Here is a 26,670-nt window from a genome sequence, read left to right as displayed (position 1 = left end):
ACATGGATGGAGATAAAAGTTGAACACTCATCTTTGGGTAGTTTAGAGTACAAGGAGAACTTGAAATTATTATCAGGAAAATTTAAGTAATGCATCCATTTATTTTTTAAGTTTTTTTAATGTTTATTTTTGAGAGAGAGAGCATGAGTTGGAGAGGAACAGAGAGAGAGGAAGACACAGAATCTGAAGCAGGGTCCAGGCTCTGAGCTGTCAGCACACAGCCCGACACAGGGCCCGAACTCATGAACTATGAGATCATGACCTGAGCTAAAGTGAGACACTTAACCAGCTGAGTCACCCAGGTGCCCCATAATGCATCCATTTATTGCTTAAACACTTACTGAATGTCTGCCATGTGCCTGGCACTGTTCTCGATTCCCAGGATGTACTAATGGGCAAACCTGACAAATAAACACGGTAATTTTAGATAATACTAAAGGCCAGCAAAAAAAACCAGAGTAGTAATAAAGAGTGACTCATGGGTAGAGAATTTCTTTGGATGGTGGGTCAAGGGAAGAATGGAGATGGTGACATGACAAATCATGGTGGAAGATAGTTTTAGGAAGACAAAAGATGGTGGTGTCACAGAGTGGCCAAGGAAAATTGCAGGAAAGCACAGTGGGGTGTTTGTTGTGCTTTGTGCCCTTTCAAGGTCTATTTTGTATGAAAGGTTTGGAGAGAATGGTCCACGTATTAGAAGGAACATGGGTTGGAGACATCACAGCTCATCTGTTTTAGGCATTTGTTAGGTGTGCAGAAACTCCTCAAATTCTCTGAGGCTTACTCTTCTCAGTAGAATAAGGAGTTAATAACACCTCGTGGGATTGCATTGTGATGATTAAATGGAATGAACTTAAAGAAATAGTGCTTGGAATGTAAGTGCTTAATGATAACTACTAATAACCATAATACTGAATGGAAACATAAAATTCAGTCATGTGAAATGCAGTTTCATTTAATAACGATGGGATCTAATATCTTGAAATACAATTTTATTTAGTGGTTATGCTTTGATCTTTTGTCATGCAAAAACTTTACACGCATGAGACCACAGTTAAAAATATTTTTATGATGTTTTTCATTAGTTACCTGATGACATTTAGAAAATATGCTTATATGCATAATGCTGTAAAAGATGGATTTTATTAACTTTTAAATATTTTCTTACAGATATGTACATCTCATGATTGATATGAAGAAACTAGTCATGGGCCAAAGGTCAAGATACTTCTCTGGGAAATGCTGCTGATGCTGCTCTAGAAAGTCCTACAATGAGTGTTTGGTTTAAGAAAGATTTTCATATTTAAAAAATTTTCAACTTGGAAATACATCAAGTGAAAATTAGAGTCTTTTGGGAAACATTTTCCTCCTAATAAATAATACTTGTAATGGGCGACATGGCAAACAACTCAGTTGCATATAGTGGAGTAAAAAACTCTTTGAAGGAAGCTAATCATGATGGAGACTTTGGAATTACGCTCGCGGAGCTGCGGGCTCTCATGGAGCTCAGGTCTACAGATGCATTACGAAAAATACAGGAAAGCTATGGAGATGTCTATGGAATTTGCAGCAGGTTGAAAACATCTCCCAATGAAGGTGAGTTGTGTTATGTTTGTTTTTAGTTCTTTGTACGAAGAGTACTGTAGATTTGTAAACATGTTTATATTGTCTTGGTTATTGTATGATTATATCATAATTTTAGTGACATTAAGATGAGTCAGTTATCAGATTGTGCAATTAACAGAACTTTAGATCAAGAAATAATGTTGCAAATTAATTTATATATATATATATTTTTTTTAACGTTTATTCATTTTTGAGAGACAGAGACAGAACACGAGTGGGGGAGGGGCAGAGAGAGAGGGGGAGACACAGTTTCTGAGTTAGGCTCCAGGCTCTGAGCTGTCAGCACAGAGCCCAGTGTGGGGCTCGAACTCACGAACTGTGAGATCATGACCTGAGCTGAAGTCTGACGCTTAACCAACTAAGCCACCTAGGCGCACCTAATTTATATATTTTAGGTTGGTGGGAGGAAATACTTGTACTAGTGTGCATGTTATTGCTGCTTGTTTACAATAACAAGTTTGCCTTTCTGCTGGAATTATAGAGGATGTAATCCCCCCCGCCACCCACCCACCCAGGGGATTCAGTGAAAATAAATGCTCACTTATCCTTCATTTTATAAGGTGGCTTAAAATAGTTGTCACTGCCAGTAGCTGACCAATTTGTTTTTACCCTAAACTTTAGTAATTAGTTCAGAAGATCCTAAAGATTAGATGCCAATTTTTTACGTAGCAGACCTTTTCTTTAATGAAAACTAATTTTCAGTCTTAGAATTATGTTCAGTTTGCCTGTTTCAAGGAAGTCTTTGCTTTCATAATTCTCAATTTGTAGTAAGTTTCTTCTTGAGAATCAAGAAAGGAAAAGTTATGACTTTATTGCATTATGGTCTTTGAAACGGTTTGAGATAGATGACCTTTTATACGTTCATCATGTTGAAGAGAAAATTAAGGTTTAGAAAGTTTCAGAAAGGCATTTCCTGTTTACAAACGAAGGAGAGAGATATGCTGAATGTTTGATGATTGTACTTTATTTTAGTAGGGATGGGCAGTTATTAATGTAAAAGTTGAAGTAGACTAGTACACATTCCAAAGCCAGTTCCAGGGAAATTATGCAAAAATGTTTTTTTTTCTTTAAGTTCATTTATTTATTTTTAAGTAATCTCTACACCCAACATGGGGCTTGAACTCAGAACCCTGAGATCAGGAGTCTCATGCTCTTGCAACTGAGCCAGCCAGGTGCCCCCAGAAATGTTTTTCTTGAATATTTTTTTTTGAAACATCTTATGTCATGCCATACTGTCACAAAATTAAAAGTAATAGCAAAAAGTTACTTCCAAAATTGTTTTAAAAATTTTTTTAATTTTAAATTTCATTAAAAATTTCTTTAACCCTATATATCTATAAAATATATATATACACATTTGAATTGCTGTTTAAATTCCTAATTGTTTTAAAGAAGTGGTAGGTAATTAATTTTTCTGAAGTAGCATGATCTTGACAAATCCAGTATCAGCATTTACACATCATTCACACATGTCTGGAAAGGGCTTCCTTGATCACTTGGAGTATGTTCTTTTTTCTGTAAGACCTGTTAAGCCTTCGTATCTTCTGGATCTTTTCCTTAAGTCAGAACTACTTAGAAACATGAGCTTCTTAGTTATACCTTAATATGCTGTACCATTTTAAGGTAGCTAGGATCCCTGTTGTTGATGTAAATTCTAGGATTCAGGAACAAACCCATGGACTGTAACAGATAGTAATTTAACAAAATTTGTAGCTTGTTCGTTATTCAAACCCATTTTGAAATATTAGCTAACTTTATATCCTGTTTAGAGAATTGTATATTGATGTGCTGTTCTCAGTATATTCATTAATTCAACTATATGTACTTTATCCATTTAACCTAAAACCTAATTGTTGGATGTTTCATAATCACCAAATTAATAGGAAACATTATAAAAAATCCTCAATATAATTACATAGTTTGTTCATAAAAGGTGATAATGAACTTCAGTTTCATCACCTAACTACACATCCTTCAACCATGTCTTTGTATTCCTCTGCTATTAGTTAATCAAAATTCTTGTCTTCTAATAACTTAACACCCCAACATGGTCTGTTCTCATTTTTAATAGACGTGATTCTCATTAGTTTGTATTGCACTTTCTTTTGTTTATTTTTTGTATTCTTTTTTGTTATTTTGGGCTGTACTCCTTACATTGATTTTAGTTTAATTAGTGAAGTTTATTAAGTTAACTGAAAAATTTTGCATTTAGTACAATAGTTTTGAAATTTGGGGAGGAGATGGTTATGTATCTTTCTTACAATATGATGGGAGCTGTAGGTAATTACTAGAAATAATTCACTTAAACACTCAAAATTTGATGTTCATTGTTGCTGCTTTGTGCTATGAAATAAATATATGAAATCTATTTCCCTCTTTTATTCTTAGAAAATTCTTGCTCATCTTCTTCCTAGTATTGTGAATTTTTGTTAAAATTTGTACAAACTTTTGTCTTTACTGGTTTTATATAAACAGTTTGTCATTTTGAAAGATTCTTTTAAAGAATATGAACAAACCATTTTAAGCATTATATTTGTGTTTACAGTTGTAAGATTAAATAAAAACAGCACCAGCCTTCATAAGAATATTGTTTCCAGAGGAACAGTTTTAGTTTAATTTAGAAATAATTTATTAAGAAAGCTAATGAACATTTTGTCACTGATCAACTAGGCAAATGATAGTAAATAAATCATCATCAGGGGTAATCAGCCAGGGGTTTGCCCAAGAAAATGATCCAGACAATAAGTACTCTTTTGTTAATATAAGCTGCTTATCGTGAGGGAAAGTGAGATTAAAATAATTTTTTAAAGAACATGAAGTTTGGTTAGGAAAACTGAAGTTTGTTTCTTTAATTCTTTCATTCATTAATTTATTCATTGATACATATAGTCTTTCATCAGATCTAGGTTGTTAATTGCCATATGGTGTTTATTCCCTCTAAAGAAAGAATTAGTGTTGGCAGTTTTAATCGTAAGATAATTATAAGTGTGTAATTAAGTTACATCCCAATCTCATCAGTGTTAACACAGTGTAAGAATATGTGCACCTTAGAATTGCTGGGATATTCTGCCTGCTCTGTGGTAGGTACTTTTCTTGGCTGGGTAGATATATTCGTCAATAAAACAATCCCTGACTTATTTCTACAAGGGGGAGACAAATTTACAAGACAGCTAGATGAAATGCATAGTGTATTATTGATGTCTGCTTAAGAGAAAATTGAGTGGAAAAGGAAAATCAGAAATATTGGGGATGTGGCTATTAGATTGCTATAAAATCTGGAAGAGGAACAGCTTAAGACATTTCTTAAGAGCAGTTACAACAAAAATAATACATAGGTAATGCTTTTTTGTTCCCAGTAGGTTGTTGTTAGCACTTACAAATATTAATTCACTTTATCCTCACAACGGCCTTACCTTTTTTTACAGCCAAAGAATCCACAACACAAAAAGGTTAATCGGCTTACTCAAAGTCTCACAGCTCTTAAGGTGCCAGAGCAGGGATTCAAACCTTGACATGCTAGCTACATGCTTTTAACCACTATATTATATCGCCTGTTATGAAAGTTCAGCTCATACAACTTACAAAAGAGTTGACAATATTAAGAAAGAGGTACCTGTGTTCTGTCTTCTCAAATAGTATTTTTGGTTGGCAGGAGTTTTATAGTGAAAACAATTTTGAGTTTAATAAAGGTTCTGTTGCTCAGTCAGTCTTTTTAAAATATGCCCTGTTCAGGAAGTTGTATCTGTGTGCTTCCTCATTTGGCCTGCTAATTTACTGCTCGTCTTCCAGCAGAGTACTCCTTTAACTGGATTTGAGACATTCTTAATGTGTACTGATCAATAGGAAGTGTTTTGAGCCAGATGTGATTTCCATATTAAAAATGTAGCCATCTCTACTCTTAAAAGAATTGGAAGTATAAATTTCAAGGTTAACTGAAATAAAGACTTGTCACCTCATATTTCTGCTTTGTCTATTAGAGAAAGCACCTCTCTTAAGAGTCGTCAGAATCTAAGAATATACTTTTATGACAGAATTACCTTCTTACAACATCCTAACTACATGCAATTATCCCTGTAGTTTTTTTCATTATCTTTATTGTTTTCCTGTATTGATTTTCTTATTCCTGTTGTAAATCCTATTTATTGATCCTTTTACTTTTAACCTAGCTTTCGGTATCTTTTCCATTTTAATGTGTTCCTATGTTATCTATGTTATATTTTATATTGGATGGTAGAGGAGACTGTCTAATAAAGAGATTTCTGGAACGCAGGTCTCTAGCCCTGGTAGCATGTTTATCATTCAGTAGTACCACGTTAAATAAGGGGTAACAATGAATGTATACAGATTAAAGACAGGTACTGAGTGGTATTTTGTAAGAGACATGGATGGCTCCATAGCGTTGTAAAGAGGCAAGAAAGCAAATGAGACACTAAGTTTCTGAAGTCGTAGTTGCTAAAATTAGGTATAAGAGAGAAAAAAAGCAAAGGGAATAAGAAAAGGAAACAGTGGTAGAAAGAAACAAAAGAGGTGTGTGGTAGAAAGCAAGGTAAAGTCAACAGTAATCGTCTCTGGCTGACTAATGTTTCCATAATGCTGGCAGTTTATGTTCATACTCCTAGAGGTAAAATTGTTAGTAATGGTGTGCTTTTGACCAGGTCTTCATGATGTAATACAAGAAAACTAACATTCACACATGGAAATATATTTTAACTCTAAAAAAAATCATCCGCTGCCCAGCATGAGTCATTGTTGACTTATAGGCTACTGCAAGAATCCTCTGATGCTCAGATGGATGTGCTTGGTTATACAGGTTGGCACAGCTCTTTCAGGCACTCAGGAAGGATTCCCATCACCATGGTATGCCAGCCACGCATATTTTAATACTTGTACAGAGTTACCAACAAGGGTTTGATATTGATAATCCTGCATGACCTTGTCCTGGAAATTTATTGCTGCTGTAATAGAGAATTATGCATTTAATTGAATACCTGCTCAGCTCACTAGTTTTCATTGCTTATGAATTTTTTGAAGGTAATTGTAACACTACTTCTCTAACTTTGTTGCATATATATTATTTCTTAAAGTTGTACTTGATAGAGCCTGAAGTAGTATAATATTAGAGTTGTTTTAAGTTCACTTTTCTGAGTGCGATAGACTTACTTCCTTTTTATTTTATTTTTTTATTTTTTATTTTTTTAGTAATCTCTACACCCAACATGGGACTCAAACTCATTACCCCAACATCAAGAGTTGCATGTTGTTCTTTTTTTTTTTTTAAGGTTTATTTATTTGAGAGAATGAGCAGGGGAGGGACAGAGAAAGAGGGAGAGAGAATCCCAAGCAGGCTGTACGCTGTCATTGCAGAGCCCCACACCGGGCTTGATCTCATGACTATGAGTTCATGACCTGAGCTAAAATCAAGAGTCAGATGCTTATTAACCTTCTGAGCCACCCAGGCACCCCAAGAGTTGCATGCTCTTCTAACTGAGCTAACCAAGCACCTTTATATTTCCTTTTGAAACCATTCTGTTCTGGTTTTCTTAATATTAGATTATTAGCGTTTTCTTTCTTCCTATTTGGCCGGTCATGTATCAGCCTTCTGTGTTTTCCTTTAGATGTTGGTGGGCCTCAGGTTTCCATTTATCTGTGCACACTCCTCTTTGTATACTCTCCTTGGATGATGCCATGCACATCTAAGACTTCACATGTCATCCGGATTCTGGTGTTTCTTGTAGCTCCACTCCACGTTTTTACCCCAAGCCTTCAGCCTAGAAGCCTGATTTGTTTTAGGCATCTTATTTTCTTAACCTTTCCAGGCTTTACCTTCTGAAAGCATACTCTCTTTTTCCCTTTTCTAACAAAATCATTATATACATCTTTTTTTTTTCCTCCTAAAGTGTTTGTTTATTTTTGAGAGAGAGAGGAGAAGAGAGAGAATCCCAAGCAAGCAGAGCATGACGCAGAGCTCAAACCCATGAACTTTGAGATCATGACCTGAGCCAAAATTGAGAGTCAGACGCTTAACCAACTGAACCACCCAGGCATTCCAATTACATATGTCTTTTAAGTGGCCTGGACTTTGACAGGAAACTTTCACCCACTCACACTCAGTTGCTAAGACCTAGGGGAAAAAAAAACCCAAAAGAACATAATTCTGAGATTGTTAACCTTAAATAAAACAAGTGGTAATTTAATTAAACAAAGATGAGTTTATTCAGGAATAGCAGGGGAATTGTAATTCAGGACAAGCAAATTATGGCAAACTGTAGATAAGTCTGAGGAAGACAGTACGAGGCTCTGGGAGGAAATTAAAGAGGGTTGTTCTGAACATAATTGTATTAGAGAAGAAGAGTTTAAGACTGTGGTGGTTTCTCACTGGCTGCAAGTGGTGAGCAGTTTGCTATTACTGAGGCATGTGGAAACCTTCCTCCTTCCTGCTGCTCATGTAAGCTGAGATGAGCACTGTGTGCATGGGAACTCTCCCTTCGTGGCTTCCCAACTGCATTTTAAATCAGATTTCCTTGATTTGTTTTCACTTTTCCCCCCTTTGATTAAGGTGTTTCTCAGAAAGCATCACTGATCAAGCATCAGATCATTCATTTTGATTGAAATATTTTTCTCTATTTATCAATTGGTGCTTGGAAGGACCTTTCCCAGGAGTCATGTCTCACATGGGGGTTTTGGTGGGGGGAGGAGGAATGGGTAGAAAGTGGAAACCATGGATGCCACTTTTGAGTAACAGGGAAAATAGCAGGAGGAGCTGTCAGGCATTTCCCATGCATAAATTTATATCTTATTAAGCTTAGAAACCTTGGAGATCATCTCAAGGCATTGGGCTAACATTCTGTTTGCTCTATTATTTTCATGGCCTTCAGAAACAGCAGCTAAGACTAAACTCAAAAAAGGGTTTGCAGGTACCACGCCTGTATTTCTCTTTGTCCCCAGAGCTGTTGGAAATCTCCTTTGGTCCTACTGCCGCCACCAAATCTCCTAGTGCTGACTAGGAAATTCCAGGTTGGCTGGTCAACTTCCTTTTTAAGCCAAGTGGGTTGCTCAATGATCTTACGTAACTGAGTTTTAACTTCCCCAGAAGTGTTAATCCAGGTGCAGCAGGTGGTGTTGGCCACAGTGCCGACACCTCCTTGCTCAGCTAAAAGCTAGTCAAGGACTGACCTATTATCAACTTTGGTCAAAGAGTCTAAGGCTCTTTTTTGGGCAGGTGTTGTCTTGGCACTGATTCTGCAGTATCTCTAAGAGTTAAGGAGAGATTTCTTGCTATATTCCTGTTCACATTTACTCCTAACCAGGGAAGTACGGCCCTGCTAACAGAAGTGAACCCTGAATCATAAAACCTCCTGGTAGGTCCTTTCTGATTTGACAGTGCAGGGGATTCAACTAAGGAAGGTGCTTGAGTTGGTTTGTGAAAAGTTAGGGGTAGCTTAAGAGACCTTGCTTTGCTATATGCTAGCTGTATAGGCCCAAGGTGAATGAATGATAACCACCCCAGATAAACATAAATCCTGTTGGGGTATGAATCACTCTCACTAAGGTGGCACTGTTAATAGATAGATAAGAGTTTTAAAGGACAAATCCGACAGTCTGAAAGGCAAAAGTTACCCCTCCTTAACAAAGGCCTGGGAGAAACAGATGAAGATGTTATCTTTCCAGGCCAGTGCCAGAGTTGAAAAAATAAAGGGAAAGACAAAAGTTTCATGTTTGAGATGAAGTCTTGATTAAGCATCAGGGTGAGTAAGTAGTCATCCTCTATGTCAGCTACTTCTTTTTCTAGTCAGTTTGATTCAGAGGTCTCTATCTGTGTAGGGCCAAATGTCAGGTGGAGCCTTTTTCATCTGTGAGATACATATTCAAGGTTTAAGTCCCTGAAGTCTGGCTGCCATCTGGGTGGTGAGGAAGACCTGGTATAGTCCTTTCCAACTAGATTCTTGGGGCAGTCTTTGTTCAAACTGATTCCAAATCAAAAGGGTGGGAGAAAATTGGAAATGTTACTTTGGAGAGTTGTAGCCAGATTTTTGAGGAAGCTAGAATTCAGGATCCAGTTCAATTTACAAGTATATAACAGAAACTCAAGGACAGTTAATAGGATTAGAATCTGATATAGACAAAGAGGTAAACATAATTTGTTCTCTCTTCAAGTACCCTCATTTTTTATAGTAAAAATAATTTCTTTGCATGAAACATTGCTTGATTATTTGCATTAGTGCAGCAAGAAAAATGATTAACCATCTAAGCTCTTTTTAAGACTGCTTTCCTGGAATTTTGTAAGCAAGGTACCAAGTTGATTTTTCCTTCAAAGGGCTTTATTTATTGGCGCTGTAAAGTCAAACTGTGTTCTTTAAAACTCTCTGGTTGTATCTGAATCTATGCACATTTCTCAAATACGATATTCCAGTCAAAGCTTTGGTAATATAACCAGTGTTTCTCTGTCCTGATACAAAGAGAAAAGATTCTTACTGAATTTATGCAAATTATTATCATAAAAATAAGAATACTCACAAAGAGTTTGCAAATTCTGGAGGGATCACATAGAGAGAAAAAGTAAATGTTTTGTCTTTATTCACAAAGGTGTATCTTACCAAATTATTGATAGCTTAAGAGAGAAAAGGGTTTCCTAAAACCTGGGAAAGCAAAATATTACAGAATCAGGAATGTTTTAAACAAGAAGCTATAAAAATTATAACAATCCTCTCAGTTCATTTAGTCCCATGTTTTTAATTGTTGTTCTGCTTGCATTCAGTTTTGTCACTAGTTCTGGAAATTCTTACCAAGTTCAGTTCTATTGTCTTAAAGTTATCAGAAAACCATCCTTTCCTGAAGCAGCTTGAAGATGAAGTACTTTTGCAGAAACACTTGTATAAGCATCAGAGTAAAACGGTAACTGTCTGTAAATGGCCAAAACACTTAAAAGTGGCCATGGTTAAAAACCCAATGAGAGTTCATTATAATGCAGTTGACAAGGAAATTTGGTAATTTTGTGACTTACCCTTTATGATAGTAACCAGAATTACAAATGTTAACGTGATAAAAAGGCATATAAGATCTTTAGAAATTTCATGCTATTATTGGGACACATTAATAACATTTCCATGCAAATTTATTCTAAGAAGGTTTAGCATCACCTGTTTTTAACAATACTTCCCAGGTAATTTAACATATCAAATAAGTCTAATTAGTTTAACATATCCTTCTTTATAAGGAGAACAAGTCCTTTGATATGTTCTAGGGGCCCTCTGTAAAAACCTAAAGTTAGTTCAAGATCAAAATACTTCCTTTTGAATTTGATTTTTTGGGAAGTTTGTCAAAAATATCAAAAGATTTCAGGGCACCTGGGTGGTTCAGTCAGTTAAGTGCCCGACTTTGGCTCAGGTCATGATCTTGCCTTTCATGAGTTCGAGCCTGTACTAGGCTCTGTGCTGCCAGCTCAGAGACTGGAACCTGCTTTGGATTAATTCTGTGTCTTCCTCTCTCTCTTTCTCTGCCCCTCCCCCACTTGTGCTCTGTCTCTCCAAAATAAACAGACACTTTTTTTTTTAAATATCAAACGATTCGGACCTTTGGTCAAAGAGGATCATATGTCACCGTGAAACGATACTTTTAGGTATCCATTTAATCAAAGTGACAAAGACTTTGCAGAAAAATACAGAAAGTTAAATAGTTGTAAAAAGCCTTAACTTCTTTAATATTGAAAAGACTCAGCTTTTTTTTTTTTTAAGTAACCAAAGACTTGATGAAAGCAAAACACACAATCTTTGTTTTTCTAGGAAGATTACATTAAAAGTAAAGGAAAACCTTTGTTTACAATTTGTTCTTAAGAGCAGATCAATAATGTAAGAAAACATTGTTCTTTTTTTTTTTTTAAGTTTATTTATTTATTTTGAGAGAGAGACAGCTTGAGCGGGGGAAGGGCAGAGAGAGAGAGAGGGAGAGAGAATCCCAAGCAGACTTCACGCTGCAGAGCCTGACACAGGGCTCAAACCCACAAAACTGCGAAATCATGACCTTAGGTGAAACCAAGAGTCAGACACTTAACCTACTGAGCCACCCAGGGTCCCTGAAAACATTGTTCTTTTGACAGGAAAAAGAACAAATTACAATTTTGTACCACTGTACTTTTGAAATTAAAACTCATTTTTAAATAAATGTATTTTAATCTTAACCAGCTTGAGTGTACATTAAAATGCCCAAAGATTCCTTTTCCACAAACCTACAACTTTCATTTTACATTCAGATTTTATCCTCTTTTCTCTTTTTAAATAACTAGCCTCACTAGGACAAATTTTCCCTCTAAAAAGTGCATTTATATTCCTTATACCTTCTTTTACCAAAAGCCCATGTCATAATTTTTTTGCATATAGAGGTGTTTCCCTTATTATTTCTGGTAGCTTTAAGCACACATATTAATTAGAATTCTTAACCCTTAGCAACTTTAAGAAGTAAACAATTAAGAACTGGCCTTTACATTAGCATTCTGTGAATTGGCAGATTTATAAATTCTTTTTATGATTTCTGAAAACATGCTTTTTTCATAAAAAATTTTTAAGCATGGCTAAAACATGTTTACTGTTAGACTCAAATATCTTTAGTTCCTCTGTAAAAGGAAGCAAAAAAACCTATGTTCAGTAATCTGTGTTGCAATATTTTATCTTACTTGGAAATGATCTGGATATTTAATGAATTTAACTCATATTTAATGCAGCAAAACTTTAAGGTTCCCCAAAAAGACTTGGGTAAATTATTTGAAAAGTTCACCTAAAACCTTTTTATCCTACTTACTTCTATTTAGTTTACTTGCTCTTAACAATTATGTTTAGGGGCGCCTGGGTGGCTTGGTTGGTTAAGCGTCCGACTTTGGCTCAGGTCATGATCTCGCGGTCCGTGAGTTTGAGCCCCGTGTCAGGCTCTGTGCTGACAGCTCAGAGCCTGGAGCCTGTTTCAGATTCTGTGTCTCCCTCTCTCTCTGCCTCTCCCCTGTTCATTCTCTGTCTCTCTCTGTCTCAAAAATAAATAAATGTTAAAAAAAAAAAAATTTAAAAAAAAAAACACAATTATGTTTAGATCCCACAAAAACTTCATGAGACATTAGACAAAATCAACCATCTTCCCAAGCTGTTATTCTTGTTGACAGATTTTGTAACAGAGATAACGTGAACTTATTTGACTACTAAAACCGGGTAGAATAAAAGTTGTATGTTTACATTATATTTAATCCTGGTAACTCTGAAGACATGCCTATTTTAATTAAACCAAACTTAAGGCCAGCTTTTGTTTGCCAAACTCAGGGGAACCTGAAAAACATTTAGGTTACTTTCTATTACATTTTTGAGAATTTCTATGAATACTTAATTCACATTTGAGTCAGTTAAATAGAAGTCTTTTACAAATTGATTGTAGTAATACTATTGGAGGTAGACAGTACTACATATATACAACACACATGCATAGGCACACTTAAACATACAGACAGACATAAACAGAGGCTTCCATTTCACTCATGATAAAAGTTGGATCTAACTTTTCTGGTAGATGGAATTAGTTAAGGCTACCTGCCCAGATAGCTAAAGCTAAGTTTTGAAGGACCTTTCCCCCTTTTGTTTTTCTTCTGGTAAGAATTACTTCCCTGAAGTTTGCACTTTAGCATTTACATCTCAGAGGCACAAGGAAGAATGCAAGTTACAAACCTTTAAAGATTAGTAGGGGAGGTTTGGGTATTGGCAAAAAAGAAATGGATAAACTTTGAATTGTCTCTAGAGTTGCATTTCTAGTTTCACAAGGATTTGCAAGATAAGGTTTGTTGTTCTCAATTCCTCAACGAATTGAGTTGCAACTTAAGTGACATTATAGCTTGTTCCACTGATCCAACTACATTATCCACAATGAGCAGAGGGAAGAGTGCCTTAACAAAATTTTCTGTCAGGCTCCGACTAGTGCCTCTCATCTTATTTTCTGCCTTTTTATGTTTCCAGTAATCTCTGGAGTTAATCCAGTTATTAAAACTGTTAGAGAATTTTCTCTTGAGTTCAAGAAATTAGTTAACTATAGCCCTAACTTCATTTGGCCTTTAGCGTGGCCTTTGACCAAGGAGTGAAAAGTAACTGAAGAGAATCACCTGTAGTCTCAGGCGGTGTTATTTTAAAAGGTAATTTAATAGTCTCTTCAGAGTGTAAAGGCAATTCAGACAGAGGATTGCTAGAATGAGTACTCAGAGGAAGAAAGAGGGGAGCAGTAGGAGTATTATGTCAGTCTTAAAGCCTTTTGTTTTTGGTACCTCTTATATCTTTACTTTTTCATTAGCCTTTTACAACAAATCTTTCAATGAAGCTATTTTGGAATTTTGAAGTTTGGAAACTTCTGCATACCAATAAAAATAGGTGCCCCATTCTGTTTGATTTGAGACTCCTTTGCTTTCAAATGCACTTCTTAAATGATCCTATCTAACTGGAACATTTCTCATAATGGCCATTGTGATTTTGGATTGTCTTTAGTAAGATTTTGCCATTTTTGTAGATATTTTACAACTTCTGAAACCATAGTTTTTAGACATAAAAAAGATAGGTGTGCCAGAAGGTGACCTGCTTAACTCTTTGGATTTTACGGATCCCATTACTCAAAGTAGAAGTACAGAAAACAAAAGAGAACTCACCAAGAAGGGTAATGCATTCACAAAAGCAGATAGTCAGGGAGCTGAACCAAAGAAACTAAATTCGAATCCAAGAGGAAACCCACTGAACCAAAAGGAGAAAGACGGCTCACAGAAATGGAGAGGACAAGGGGCTCAAGTGGGACCCACAAACAGTCATTAGTTCCCCAGGGGTTCTGCACCTTCTGATCCCACTTCATGACACCATGTAATCAATCTTAAGTGAAACAAATGGTAATTTAATTAAATAAAGATGAGTTTATTCAGGAATAACAGTGGCGTTGCCATTCAGGACAAGCAGACTGTGGCAAACCATAGGCAAGTCTGAAGAGACAGAGGGGAGGCTAGCTTTTATGAGGTGCTGGGAGGACATGGGGTGAGTCATTTTGAAAATAACTTCATTGGAGAAGAACAAGAGCTCCAGGTTGTGGTGGTTTCTCACTGGCTGCAGGTGGTGAGAAGTTTGCTGTTACTGAGGCATGTGGAAATCTTCCTCCTTCCTGCTGCTCATGTAAGCTGAGAGGAGTGCTACATGCCCGAGAACTGTCTCCTCATGGCTTCCGAACTCCATTTTAAATCGGTTTCCTTGATTCATTTTCACAGCTGCTTTGATGGTTTTTTTTAAATATATTGTCTCTTTGTGAAGCTAATTGGGGCATAAGGAGATCAGATGCCACACATGCCCTTGGCCTCATTGCCACTATTCTACAGTCAACTGAGCCAATGGGACCAGGCAGAAGAGTTGTCAGTATATTTATTCATAAGTTATACTTAATGATTTCATGTGATATCTACTCTATTTTCAAAACTAAGACCATGTAGTCTCATTACCAGTTTTACCAGCTTGGCTATTTCCCTTCCCTCAAGAACTTTGCTTTCTCTCTCCTAACAATGGAAGCCTCTTCCTGCCCTTAGAGGAGGCTAACACCTACACCCTGGATTCCATTCCCCTTGCCTCTTCAGAGGCTTTACTCCAGTGTTAGCCTGTGTCTCTTGTATCATCAGTGTTGTCTTCTCTACTTGATTATTTCTGCTGGTAAATTACTTGCCTTGATATCTATCACTCATCTTTAAAAAAGCATAATGGGTTTATTTATCCACTTTAATTCACCTTTACTGCTTTATTTTTCTCTGCTGCATCATACTCGTGGAAAAAGTTGTATAATCATAGTTTCCATCCATTTTCTAATTCTTATTCTATCTTCAGTTCTTTCTAATCAGACTTGCTTCACAGCATTCCACTGGAAAATTTCTTCTCAAGGGCATGGGCCTCCAGCTAACCAAAGCCAGTCTTATTTTCTGGCTTCATCTTACTCATTTGATGTCATCATCCACATCATCTTCATCTTTTTTAAAAAACGCTCCTTTTGTAGGCTTCCATAATTTTACACGAGCCTGTTTTTGAGCCATACACCTCCCCCTGCCTATTTCTTTGGGTTCCCTTTTCTTCCCCTATCTGATCATTAAATGTTGGGGACTATTCCAAGTTCCTAGCCTTAATCCTTCTCTCTTGTCTGCTTTCTGGGAGCTCTCTTTGGGTCCATGACTCCAGAATCATCTGTGCATTGATGATTTTCTGGCGCAGACCTCTTCTGAGTTCCGAATATGGCTAGCCAGCTGTCTACAGACCTCTCCACTTGTTTATTTATTAAATAGGCATCTCAGGGGCGCCTGGGTGGCCCAGTCAGTTAAGCGTCCAACTTCGGCTCAGGTCTTGATCTCGCAGCTCGTGAGTTCGAGCCCAGTGTCGGGCTCTGTGCTGACAGCTCATGCTCTGTCTCTCTCTGTCTCAAAAATAAATAAACATTAAAAAACAAATGGGCATCTCAGGTGTAAATCTGTAAAATGAAACTGTTAACTCTTGCCTCTCTTTTTCCACTTAATTCTGCAATTCCCAAAGGCCTGCTCTATCTTGGTGAATGTCTTTACTATCCAATCATTTAAGTGTATAGACAAAAAAAAAAAAAAAAACTTAGATATCATTCTTTATTCTTTTCCTTTCATCCACATCCAGTCGTTTAGCAAGTCCTGTCTGATCTTTTTATAGGATAATTGGCAGATTCAGTTAAAAACCTCAGATACTAGCCACGATCACCTCTTACTTTCTACTTAAACAGCCTCCTTACTGGTCTTTTCCCTCCACTCTTGCTCTCTTCAATTTATACTTCACACAACAATTTAAATGAGATCAATTATTACTACCATACTCTATGGTGCTTTAAATCCCTTCTGTTTTAGAAAGGTTTCTGTTGCACTTAGAATAGTACTAGTCTTCTCGCTGTGTTACTTTAATAATCTCTTTGTTTCCCTCCAGTATAAGATTGCTGAATATATAGCGTGTTTATACTGACTCCTCAGGATGTAGAATAGTCCCTGCAGGTAGTAGATGTTAAGTAAATATAGGGTGGGGAACAGACTATTGTTACAAAACTCTTAACTTCATTATATTTAGATTATGTGAGTTTATTATTCTGAGTTTATGGAAATTAATTTCCCCCAAAGTGGAATTAAAACCTGTAATGTCCAGTTTATAACTTGTCATCCCCTTACTGAGCTCAATCACTGTTACTCTGTAGTATATGCTTTGATCCATTGTACCTTCTTAGGCTCTTCCAAACAAGTTTGTAAGATACACCAACAAATACTAATGCCTCTACCCCAACTGCCACAGACATTGAGTGACATGCGTAAAATTTCAGTAGGTGAACTGGAATCTAGGTCTTCTAGTTTGTAACCCAGATGACTTTATTGATGTAGTGTCTTAGGTGAGTGCTTGTATGTGTGGTAGTGGTGTAGAAGAATTACAGTAACCTTTAGGACCGGCTGCTTTTTTAATTCCCAGATTCCCTCCAGATACATTTTTTTTAGAGTTTATTTTGAGGTGGAGGCAGAGAGAGAGGAAGAGAGAATCCCAAGCAGGCTCTGCACTGATGCTCCTGGATGCAGGGCTTGAGCCCACCAACCAGGAGATCATGACCTGAGCCCAAATCAACAGTTGGACATTTACCTGACTGAGCCACCCAGGCACCCTTTCGGATAGGCTTTTAAGCTCTCTTTAGCTCTGTGGCTCTTTTTATCAGCATTAACATAAAATGTTGGCCTCCATTATAATTAATGTAGGTTTGGGTCAATTATTTTTATAGTTATAGTGGTGCTACTTAAAACTACTAGGTGTTATATACTTGTAATTAATAGTAGGTTCTATTAAGTGTGAGTTAAACTGATAAAACCAATATCTTCAGATTTCATAGAAAAAAAGATTGGAGACTGACAGCTAGGGAAGGTTGTCTTTTATTTTTTCTAGTAAGGTCATTGAAATACAAGATATAACAAACTTACTATCTTTTTATAAGAGAAAGGGCACTTAAATTTAAAAAGCGGCAAGCACGTAATCTCAGAACATCTCAAAGTTTAGTCCTTTAAAACAAATTTTGTTTTGTGGAAAACCTTACTGCATTGATTCCTCTGTCCCTCAATTAAACCATGGACCAGTGTTAACTGGTTTCAGCCAGGTGTGATTGGGGAGCATTGCTCTAGTCTGAAGAAACTGGATTCTAAATTACAGTTTGCAAGTTTCTTCTCTCATATTCTCTTTCCCTCAGTCACGATTACTACAATCCTTTCATTCCTTTCTTTCTATTGAACTGTCTCAAAGCCTGGAGCTCTGTGGAAGCTTTCAGATGATGACTTTTGTCATCAGAAATCTCAAATCTTTCTGCCCAGTATGGACGGACCTTGTTACAGTTGCTAATGAAAACATTCTCTGGAATCTTATTGATACCTTTAACCAAATAAATAATGACTTTAAAATGTCTGTGTTCATTTCTTGTTGTTTATTCTAAAAGTGTACTTTCTTTGTTCTCTCTCTTCTACTCTCTGCCTGCCTCCACACTGAGATTACTAGTCGAAACACCTAAAACCAAGAGCCTCCCAGTAATCTGCTGTTTTCCTGTCTCGCTCCTTTGCTGTTCTCTTGGGATGAGCTCTTGCCAAAAAAAGAGTTTATGTTAACTAAAATAATTATAAATTTAAATTTATGATGATAAATTGAAAGTTGTATCATTCTGATATCTTTGCCTTCTTTGATATTTTTAAGCAGACTCAGAAACATGTCATTTGTCACTCCTGCCTGTTTTCATACCTCCCACAAAAATATAAATGTGTATGTACTTCACTTTAGCTATTTGGGATATATCTAGGTTTGATTGGATCAGCACGGTTAAGTTTGAGGGCGACCTGCTTGATGGGGTAAGGGAAAGGCAAAATTCATGTCATCCAACTCTCTCTTAACCTCTTTCCTCATAACCTTCCAATTCCACATTCCAGGCAATAAATATTATGTCCTATCATGCACCTTTTCCCTTACAGTGACAGTGGGTGCTATCAGTCAATAGAAGTACCTATTTCTCAAGCTGGAAATCCTAAAAATAAAATTCAAAAGAAAGGTCATCCCATAATTTCCTTTTTTTTTTTTTTTTTGTGACTTGCAAATCATTTATCAGTCCATGTGTAACAGACATTTTAATGGAGAAATTTTAGAGCTTGTGATAAATGTTTCATTGGTCTTTAGTAAAAAAGAGTGAAAATCAAAGACTTTCTCTGATTAGGGTGACCAAGATGCTGTAAGTAAATCAAATAAATACATAATTCCCCATTTTGGGAGGGAAAACATCATAAGTAAAGGTCAGGGAAATTTTTAATTCCAATATAAAACCCATCCAACTGTCATATCACTCTGGTCTCTGGCAGCCTACAAGATGGTATAAGGTAATATGATCAAAAATGAACATTTTGGAAAAGTGAAAATTTTTAATCCAGTCTTGACCTGTCTACGTGAATTGTTCTTTTAAAGCACTGTGCATGTTTTTCAGTGATTTAAATTCTATTTATTTGATATAATGTGTAAAGGTCAGTTTGATTGGGTCTTATGAATTGGAATCTGAAGTGCAATGAATGAAGGGGCACCTGGGTGGCTCAGTCGGTTGAGCATCCAACTTCAGCTCGGGTCATGATCTCACAGTCTGTGGGTTCGAGCCCTGCATTGGGCTCTGTGCTGACAGCTCAGGGCCTGGAGCCTGCTTGGGATTCTCTTTCTCCCACTCTCCCTGCCCCTCCCCATGCTTTCTCTCTCTCTCTCTCTCTCTCTCTCTCTCTCTCTCTCTCAAAAATAAGTAAACATTAAAAAAAATTTTTTTAATAAAGTGTAATGAATTAATGTTTTGAGTAAAATAGGTATTTCCTTTTGTAAGTAGTGAAACTTTTCACTGAAATTTGTTTCTTTTCACTAGGTTTGAGCGGAAACCCTGCAGATATAGAGAGAAGAGAAGCAGTGTTTGGAAAGAATTTTATACCTCCTAAAAAGCCAAAAACCTTTCTTCAATTAGTATGGGAAGCATTACAAGATGTCACTTTAATTATATTAGAAATTGCAGCCATAGTATCATTGGGCCTTTCTTTTTATCAACCTCCAGAAGGGGATAATGCACGTAAGTAAATTGGGGAGGGGAAAAAAAAAAAAAAGACTTTCATGTGTGATGTTAATAAATTCATTTGCTTAATTAAAATATAATAATAGGTTGGCATTTGGGAGGGAAAACATAAGTAAAGGTCAGGGAAGTGTGCTAGATAGCATTCTAGCAGTGTTTTTAATTGTTCTTTAAATATACCATCTCAGATAATTTTACAATAACCCTATGAGCTAGTGTCACTTCCACGTTTGATACAGAGGTTAAATAACCTGCCAATGTGTGTATGCCATGTGTTGGCAAAGAGCTAAGTCACATATACAGTGTGGTTTGTGCCATCATGGTTTTTAAGGTCTTTGAACATTAAATTGAAATAATTACAGTTTTTAATTTTGGGGTTTTTTTTTAATCTTTTGGAAATCATTATGAAAGCAAAATTCTGTTCTCTTCCCTGATTCATTATTTTTCAAGTTCTTAAATTGTTATTATAGGCATGATTCGGGTAATGCCTTGCCATTCTAGAAATGTTTATACTACAACTTATCTTGACCAAAGGAAAAGTACATCATACAGTGGTAGATCTGCTTTAACTTGTAGCTACAATGGTTTTGTCTTTCTCCTGCCTATGTTCTTCATTTCTCTTTTAAAATTTCTTACTCTCTTTTTAATCAATTTATTTAAAATAGATAGTCCTTGACAGTACATTCTATAACTGCTAAGAAACCTAGCTTGGGTTTTGGTCACTATGTTTAAATAGCTATAGAGTGAACCAGTAGTATTTTATATATCAGGAGAGTGATATACCAATATTTTTCTTTGTAAAAACTTTATTCTTATGCCTTTCAAGTTATGAAGAGTTAAATAAACATTAGCTAACTCTAAAAGTTGGGTTAAGTAAAAATTTAAAGTAATGCCATTAAAGATGTGCCTGGAGCTCATGTGAGAGTTGTGTTTTTTGTTTGTTTATTTTAGAAAGTAGGTCACTGAAGAAGTCAGTTTATCGGAGAGCAGGGTTTTTCAGCAACAGCTTTGTTTACATTTTACACCAGAGCATTCTTTGTCACCCTGCACTGTACTACCCTCCAGTTGAGGCCACCAGAACTTTTCCAGACATTGCCAGGTTTCTGATAGGGGGCAAAATTGTCTATGGTTGAGAATCACTTGTCTAAATAAGAAAAAATTTAGGCAATATTCTTGTCAACATTGAGCCAAATTATTTTTTAAACTTTTGTTTTTATTAAATAAATAATACATATTTTGCTGTGGAAATATTAGGAGGGAAAAATGACAATTCATAGGAAATAATATTCACCGAAAATCTCACTTCTTAGAGATTACTGCTATACCATTTTCATATTCTCCCAGATTTTAAAATATGTTTTGTATGTCTATGGGTACTCACGTATGTATATGTGTGCATATGTGGGTAGGCACGAGGGCGTGTAACTGTGTGTATATGAAATGTTTTATATGAAAAGGGAAGGTCATACCATGTTCATCAACATATAGGTGAATTCTGTAGCGTTCAATTTACCCAACTATCATTATAGAATATTGGGAATTGGTATTCTAGAATTCAGCGAGTTCGCAGATTATGAAATGTTTCTTTACTTTTAACATTTTTTCCCCCTAAGATTATAAGAAGACTAAAGAAAAATATTTTCAACAGGAATGGATTTTGTTACTAACAAGGACAAATCTTTTTGGAATTTGGACTGCTTCATTTGTAGGATGTAGTGACAAGCCCTTTCCCAAATTTGCTTAAGGAGAATACTGGCATTAGATCCAACTGGGAAGATACTCTAAAATTGTCAGTGTCATAAGACACTTTAAAAACAGTCAAAATCTGCTAGAAGGTGTTAGTAAAACATACAAAGATATTTTTGTTCCACGGTGAAATGTTAGTATTTGCATTTTTTTTAACATTTATTAGTGTACTTCATGTGTCTTTTCATCACGTATATTTTAACACTAGTAAATCTGTAGTCATAGACTATATTATCAAAATTTCTTACTAGTACTGATGGTATAAAAATAAGCATTATAACCCATACAATAAACACATCTTTAGTTACTAGTATAATACCAAGGTTCTCAAACCTTTTGGTCTGAGGGCCCCTTTATACTCAAAATGCTAAGGACTCCACAAACGGATTTTGATTATATGAGCTATATCTGTAGATATTTACTGTATTCTTAATTAAAATTGAGAAATTTAAAAACACTGTATCAGTGCATTTAAGTTGTATCTAAGTGTTGTATTATAATAAATATAATTGCTATAATTATTAATGAAATCTTAAGTGAAATTATGAAGAGAGAATTAGCAGTATTCTTCATTTCCTTGTATCTCTTTAAGGTCTGGCATAATTGAAGATAATCTGCTTCTGCATTTAGTGTCTTGTGTTAGCACATGTAGTGTAGTCTTTGGAAAATTCCACTACACATTCCTGAAATAGAATGCAAATTACATCTTGGTATTATTACATAGTTTTGACCTTGGGGGATCCTCCTGGGGTTCCTAGACAACACTTTTTGAGAACTGATTCTTTATACTGTTAATGTACATACTTGATGCACCATCCAAGAAATAGCCCAAATGGAGAATTTTAAGAGGGAATATTTGCCTTATGGTAGAGCACAGACTGAATTTAGATTGTGCATCTCTCTCAGGTGAATATGTTTACAGGGGAACACCTTTGGTTAAATAGATTTTTATTGTATTTATACTCCGACTTTACTGAAAGCATAGGACAGTCCTTTTGTAACTTTGATTTTTGCAATTATTTTTTCACTGCAGCTACTCTAAAAATTTGTAACGATCAGCAGCAGGAAAAGGATTTAATTTTTGGAAGTATTTTACTACCATCTGTTTCAAAATCATTCTAAATTTATCTGTAATTTAAGGTAGAACTATATATGAAATGAAATATGGCATCAACTTGTTTCATGTTCTCTTTTGAAATATTTAGTCATGTAGTTCTAAATATGCATGTGAGATTTAAAGCTGAAAATGATATAATTGTCTCATAATTCTTTTCCCCTTAATCTCTGTTGCATTGATCTTTAAGCTTTTTTTGGTTGTATACCTTATCAGGAAGAAATATGAGCATATATTCAAAGGATGCATTTATGAATTATATATATGTAAAGCTATCTACATAATGTATGTATAATGTTTATACTTTATAATATGTATAGTTTTAAACATATGCAAAAATATAAACTGAAATGTTAAAAAGATGAAATGAGGTTTAAAATTTTGATGTTTAGTAACCATAAAATATCATTATTGATAGCCTGATTGAATATACATTATTTTATAATTTTGATTTAACCTTGATTTCCCTTGATTTGGGTCTGAGTTTGCTTTATTTCAGAACTTGGTTTTGTTTTTTGTTTTTTGTTTTTTTAACGTTTTTTTTTTTAATTTATTTTTGAGACAGAGAGAGCATGAACGAGGGAGGGGTAGAGAGAGAGGGAGACACAGAATCGGAAGCAGGCTCCAGGCTCTGAGCCATCAGCCCAGAGCCCGACGCGGGGCTCGAACTCACGGACTGCGAGATCGTGACCTGAGCTGAAGTCGGACGCTTAACCGACTGAGCCACCCAGGCGCCCCTAGAACTTGGTTTTAATGTTTCTCACAGCTGAAAAGAAACTTACAACATTTTTTAAATCCACATGTAAGAAGTGTACTCACTAATGATATCTTCACTCCCATCCACCAGTTACACAAAATTTTTTTGACATATGACTGGTAAATTCCATCTTCTTTTTAAAAATTTGTTTTTAATGGTTTTTTTTTGTTTTTTTTTTTTTTTGTTTTTTTTTATTTTTGGGACAGAGAGAGACAGAGCATGAACGGGGGAGGGGCAGAGAGAGAGGGAGACACAGAATCGGAAATAGGCTCCAGGCTCTGAGCCATCAGCCCAGAGCCCGACGCGGGGCTTGAACTCACGGACCGCGAGATCGTGACCTGGCTGAAGTCGGACGCTTAACCGACTGCGCCACCCAGGCACCCCTAGAACTTGGTTTTAATGTTTCTCACAGCTGAAAAGAAACTTACAACATTTTGTAAATCCACATGTAAGAAGTGTACTCACTAATGATATCTTCACTCCCATCCACCAGTTACACAAAATTTTTTTGACATATGACTGGTAAATTCCATCTTCTTTTTAAAAATTTGTTTTTAATGTTTATTTTTGAGAGAGAGAGAGAGACAGTACAAGTGGGGGAAGGGCAGAGAGAGAAAAGAGAGACAGACAGAATCGGAAGCAGGCTCCAGGCTTTGAGTTGTCAGCACAGAGACGAACGTGGGGCTTGAACTCATGAACAGTGAGATCATAACCTGAGCCGAAGTCAGACACTTAACTGACTGAGCCACCCAGGTGCCCCCCCGTCCATCTTCTGCTTTCAATGTATTGTTCTTACATACTATTAGAAAGTATTGCATTTTTACATTTTTAACCAATGAGATCAAACCCGTTGAAATGCTTCATTGGGAAGATAATATTTTAGCTATATTTCAAGTTGGTGAAAGTGGTCAACATGGCATTTCAACTCTCATCCTGACTTGGTCTACCTGGAGTACATCTCGAGTCTTCTGGGCAGGTGGAAGGGGAAGGAGAAACTGTCCTACCACTTCTGTTTCGAACATTGTAAACCATAAATTCATTTAACTGGTTATTGTGTACAATGGTACGTGGTCATTTCTCCGGCCTGGATGTAATTCAAAGAGAGGTTTTAATATTTGGATGGAGAAGCCAGCACTCTTGATGGATTGTCCAGCCATCTCCTTTGGAGAACATGCTCTTGTACCTATTGATGGCTGAATCCTGCTGATGGTCCTCAGGATTTTTTTTTTTTTTTTGTTTGTTTGGTTTGGTTTTGTTTTAATCTCATCATTCCTTCCATTTCACCACCACCACCAGTTGATTTTATTCTAGTCTCTGTCTTCTCTGACCTCATCTGTCCCACATACTTCTCCTGGATTAGTCTTTATTCAGCATCTTTATACTTCACATCATTTCTTTGGCTCATGCACTGTATTCTGGAACATGCTTTAATCGTTTCTAGTATCATTCATTTACTCATTCTTTTCTTCTGAATAATTTTTTTCCTGCTTTACATGTCCTAAGAGAACCACTGATTTTTCAGACTTTTCAGCTCAACCCTCAGTAAGAAAGAACTTTAAAGAGGAGTGCAGAACCTATTCATTCATGTGAATTTGTAAATACCCAATGGAAACTTTCAAGAAAAAAATGCTTACCTTTATTATATGTATATCCTTTTTATTTTATTCTGTTTCGTTTTTAAAAATGCTAGTCATAAGCCACTGAATTGATTTTAGACTCCAAAGAGATTAGAACCCGCAGTCAAAACAGCACTATTTCACTGTTCTTTCTTCAACATTTTTTACCTTAAATTTTGAGTTTTGGGGGGTTCTTCCCCCCTCCATTCTTCTGTAAACTTTTTTGTGCCATAAAGCCTTTTTACTGATTTTAATCTTTCCCTGGAATACTCTTTAATCTTTCCCTGGAATGCTCTTCCTGGAATGCTTTAAAGCGATTATATGGCTAGTTCCTTTTTATCACTTGGCTCCTAGCTCAAACATCATGGACACCTCAGAGGGACCTTCTGTGTTCACACAACCAGTTACTTCCTTTCTTCATTTGATAGCATATCACCGCCCTTTGTTTTCTTTATGGCATTTACCATATCTGAAATTGATTATTTGTTTTATTACCTGAATTCTTCATACACTGTCTGCACCTACCAATCTAAGTATGGGTTTTGTGAGGAGAGGGAGCTTGGGTCTTGTTTACTGCCATGTCCTCAGATCCTAAAATTATGCCTGGCATCTAGAGTAGATGCCCAAATAGTTGGATTGAGTAGCACTTTGCTTACCTTTTCATGTTATGGAAACCAAGTTTTGCTTGTACTCCTGTAAAATTTATACAATAAGTAAGCATGATTCGTGGGTTTTCATGTATATCTTGTCTAACATATGTAATAATTAATAGCATTAACCATTTTTCCCAGTCACTGGTCTACCTGCTTTCCAAATGTTCTCTCGTTTAATCCTCAGGACTCTGGGGTAGGTGGTGTTGACAGATTAAGAACTTGCCTTGAGGCTGAGGTTTAATCTTCCTCAGTGTCCTTATGCTTATCTTAGTGCCCTAGATTGCCTCCCTGTCCTGAGGGTGAGAATCTTCATGTGCAGGGAACTTGAAATTGACGTAGTTTGCATTCTTGCCATTATGGAATGCTTTGAGTTCAGTAAGGTACTTAGAGTAAAATTAGCAAGGTATGTAAACATCATAATTAACTTACTGTTTGTCTTTGCCATCAATTCAGAATCTTTTTTTGATAAGCATTTTCTTTCTTTTCATATAGTTTGTGGAGAAGTTTCTGTTGGAGAGGAAGAAGGTGAAGGTGAAACTGGTTGGATTGAAGGAGCTGCAATCCTCTTATCAGTAGTGTGTGTGGTGTTAGTAACAGCTTTCAATGACTGGAGTAAGGAAAAACAGTTTAGAGGTTTGCAGAGTCGAATTGAACAAGAACAGAAGTTCACAGTCATCAGGGGTGGTCAGGTCATTCAGATACCTGTAGCTGACATTACTGTTGGAGATATTGCTCAGGTGAAATACGGTAAGTGAAAAAGAGCAACCCCTTTTAGGTTAGAGGTAAAGTCATTGTAATCTTGTTTACAGTGTGCATTACAGTTGCTCTTTGTTTTAGGTGATCTTCTTCCTGCTGATGGCATACTAATTCAAGGCAATGATCTTAAAATTGATGAAAGTTCATTGACTGGTGAATCTGATCATGTCAAGAAGTCTTTAGATAAGGATCCCTTACTTCTATCAGGTATGAATTGCTTTTGTATCTTTGAACTTTTTTCTCTTCCACTGTCAGCAAACA

The 26,670-nt window shown here is 36.2% G+C and overlaps 1 protein-coding gene across 4 annotated transcripts in view; it reads left to right on the top strand.

The window, feature by feature from the left end:
• Window positions 1-26,670, top strand: part of ATP2B1 (ATPase plasma membrane Ca2+ transporting 1) — a 133,736-nt gene that overhangs the window by 59,667 nt on the left and 47,399 nt on the right. For all 4 annotated transcript variants that reach the window (XM_047865816.1, XM_047865817.1, XM_047865819.1 and 1 more), the window contains exons 2-5: window positions 1,171-1,596; window positions 19,570-19,767; window positions 26,146-26,400; window positions 26,491-26,616. In XM_047865816.1, the coding sequence (XP_047721772.1) occupies window positions 1,389-1,596; window positions 19,570-19,767; window positions 26,146-26,400; window positions 26,491-26,616 (787 nt within the window). In that variant the 5' untranslated portion in view covers window positions 1,171-1,388. The remainder of the gene's footprint in view (window positions 1-1,170; window positions 1,597-19,569; window positions 19,768-26,145; window positions 26,401-26,490; window positions 26,617-26,670) is intronic.

This window comes from Prionailurus viverrinus, chromosome B4 (genome assembly GCF_022837055.1).
Source record: "Prionailurus viverrinus isolate Anna chromosome B4, UM_Priviv_1.0, whole genome shotgun sequence".
Taxonomy (NCBI): Eukaryota; Metazoa; Chordata; class Mammalia; order Carnivora; family Felidae; genus Prionailurus; species Prionailurus viverrinus.
This window is presented reverse-complemented; position numbering and strand designations above follow the sequence as displayed.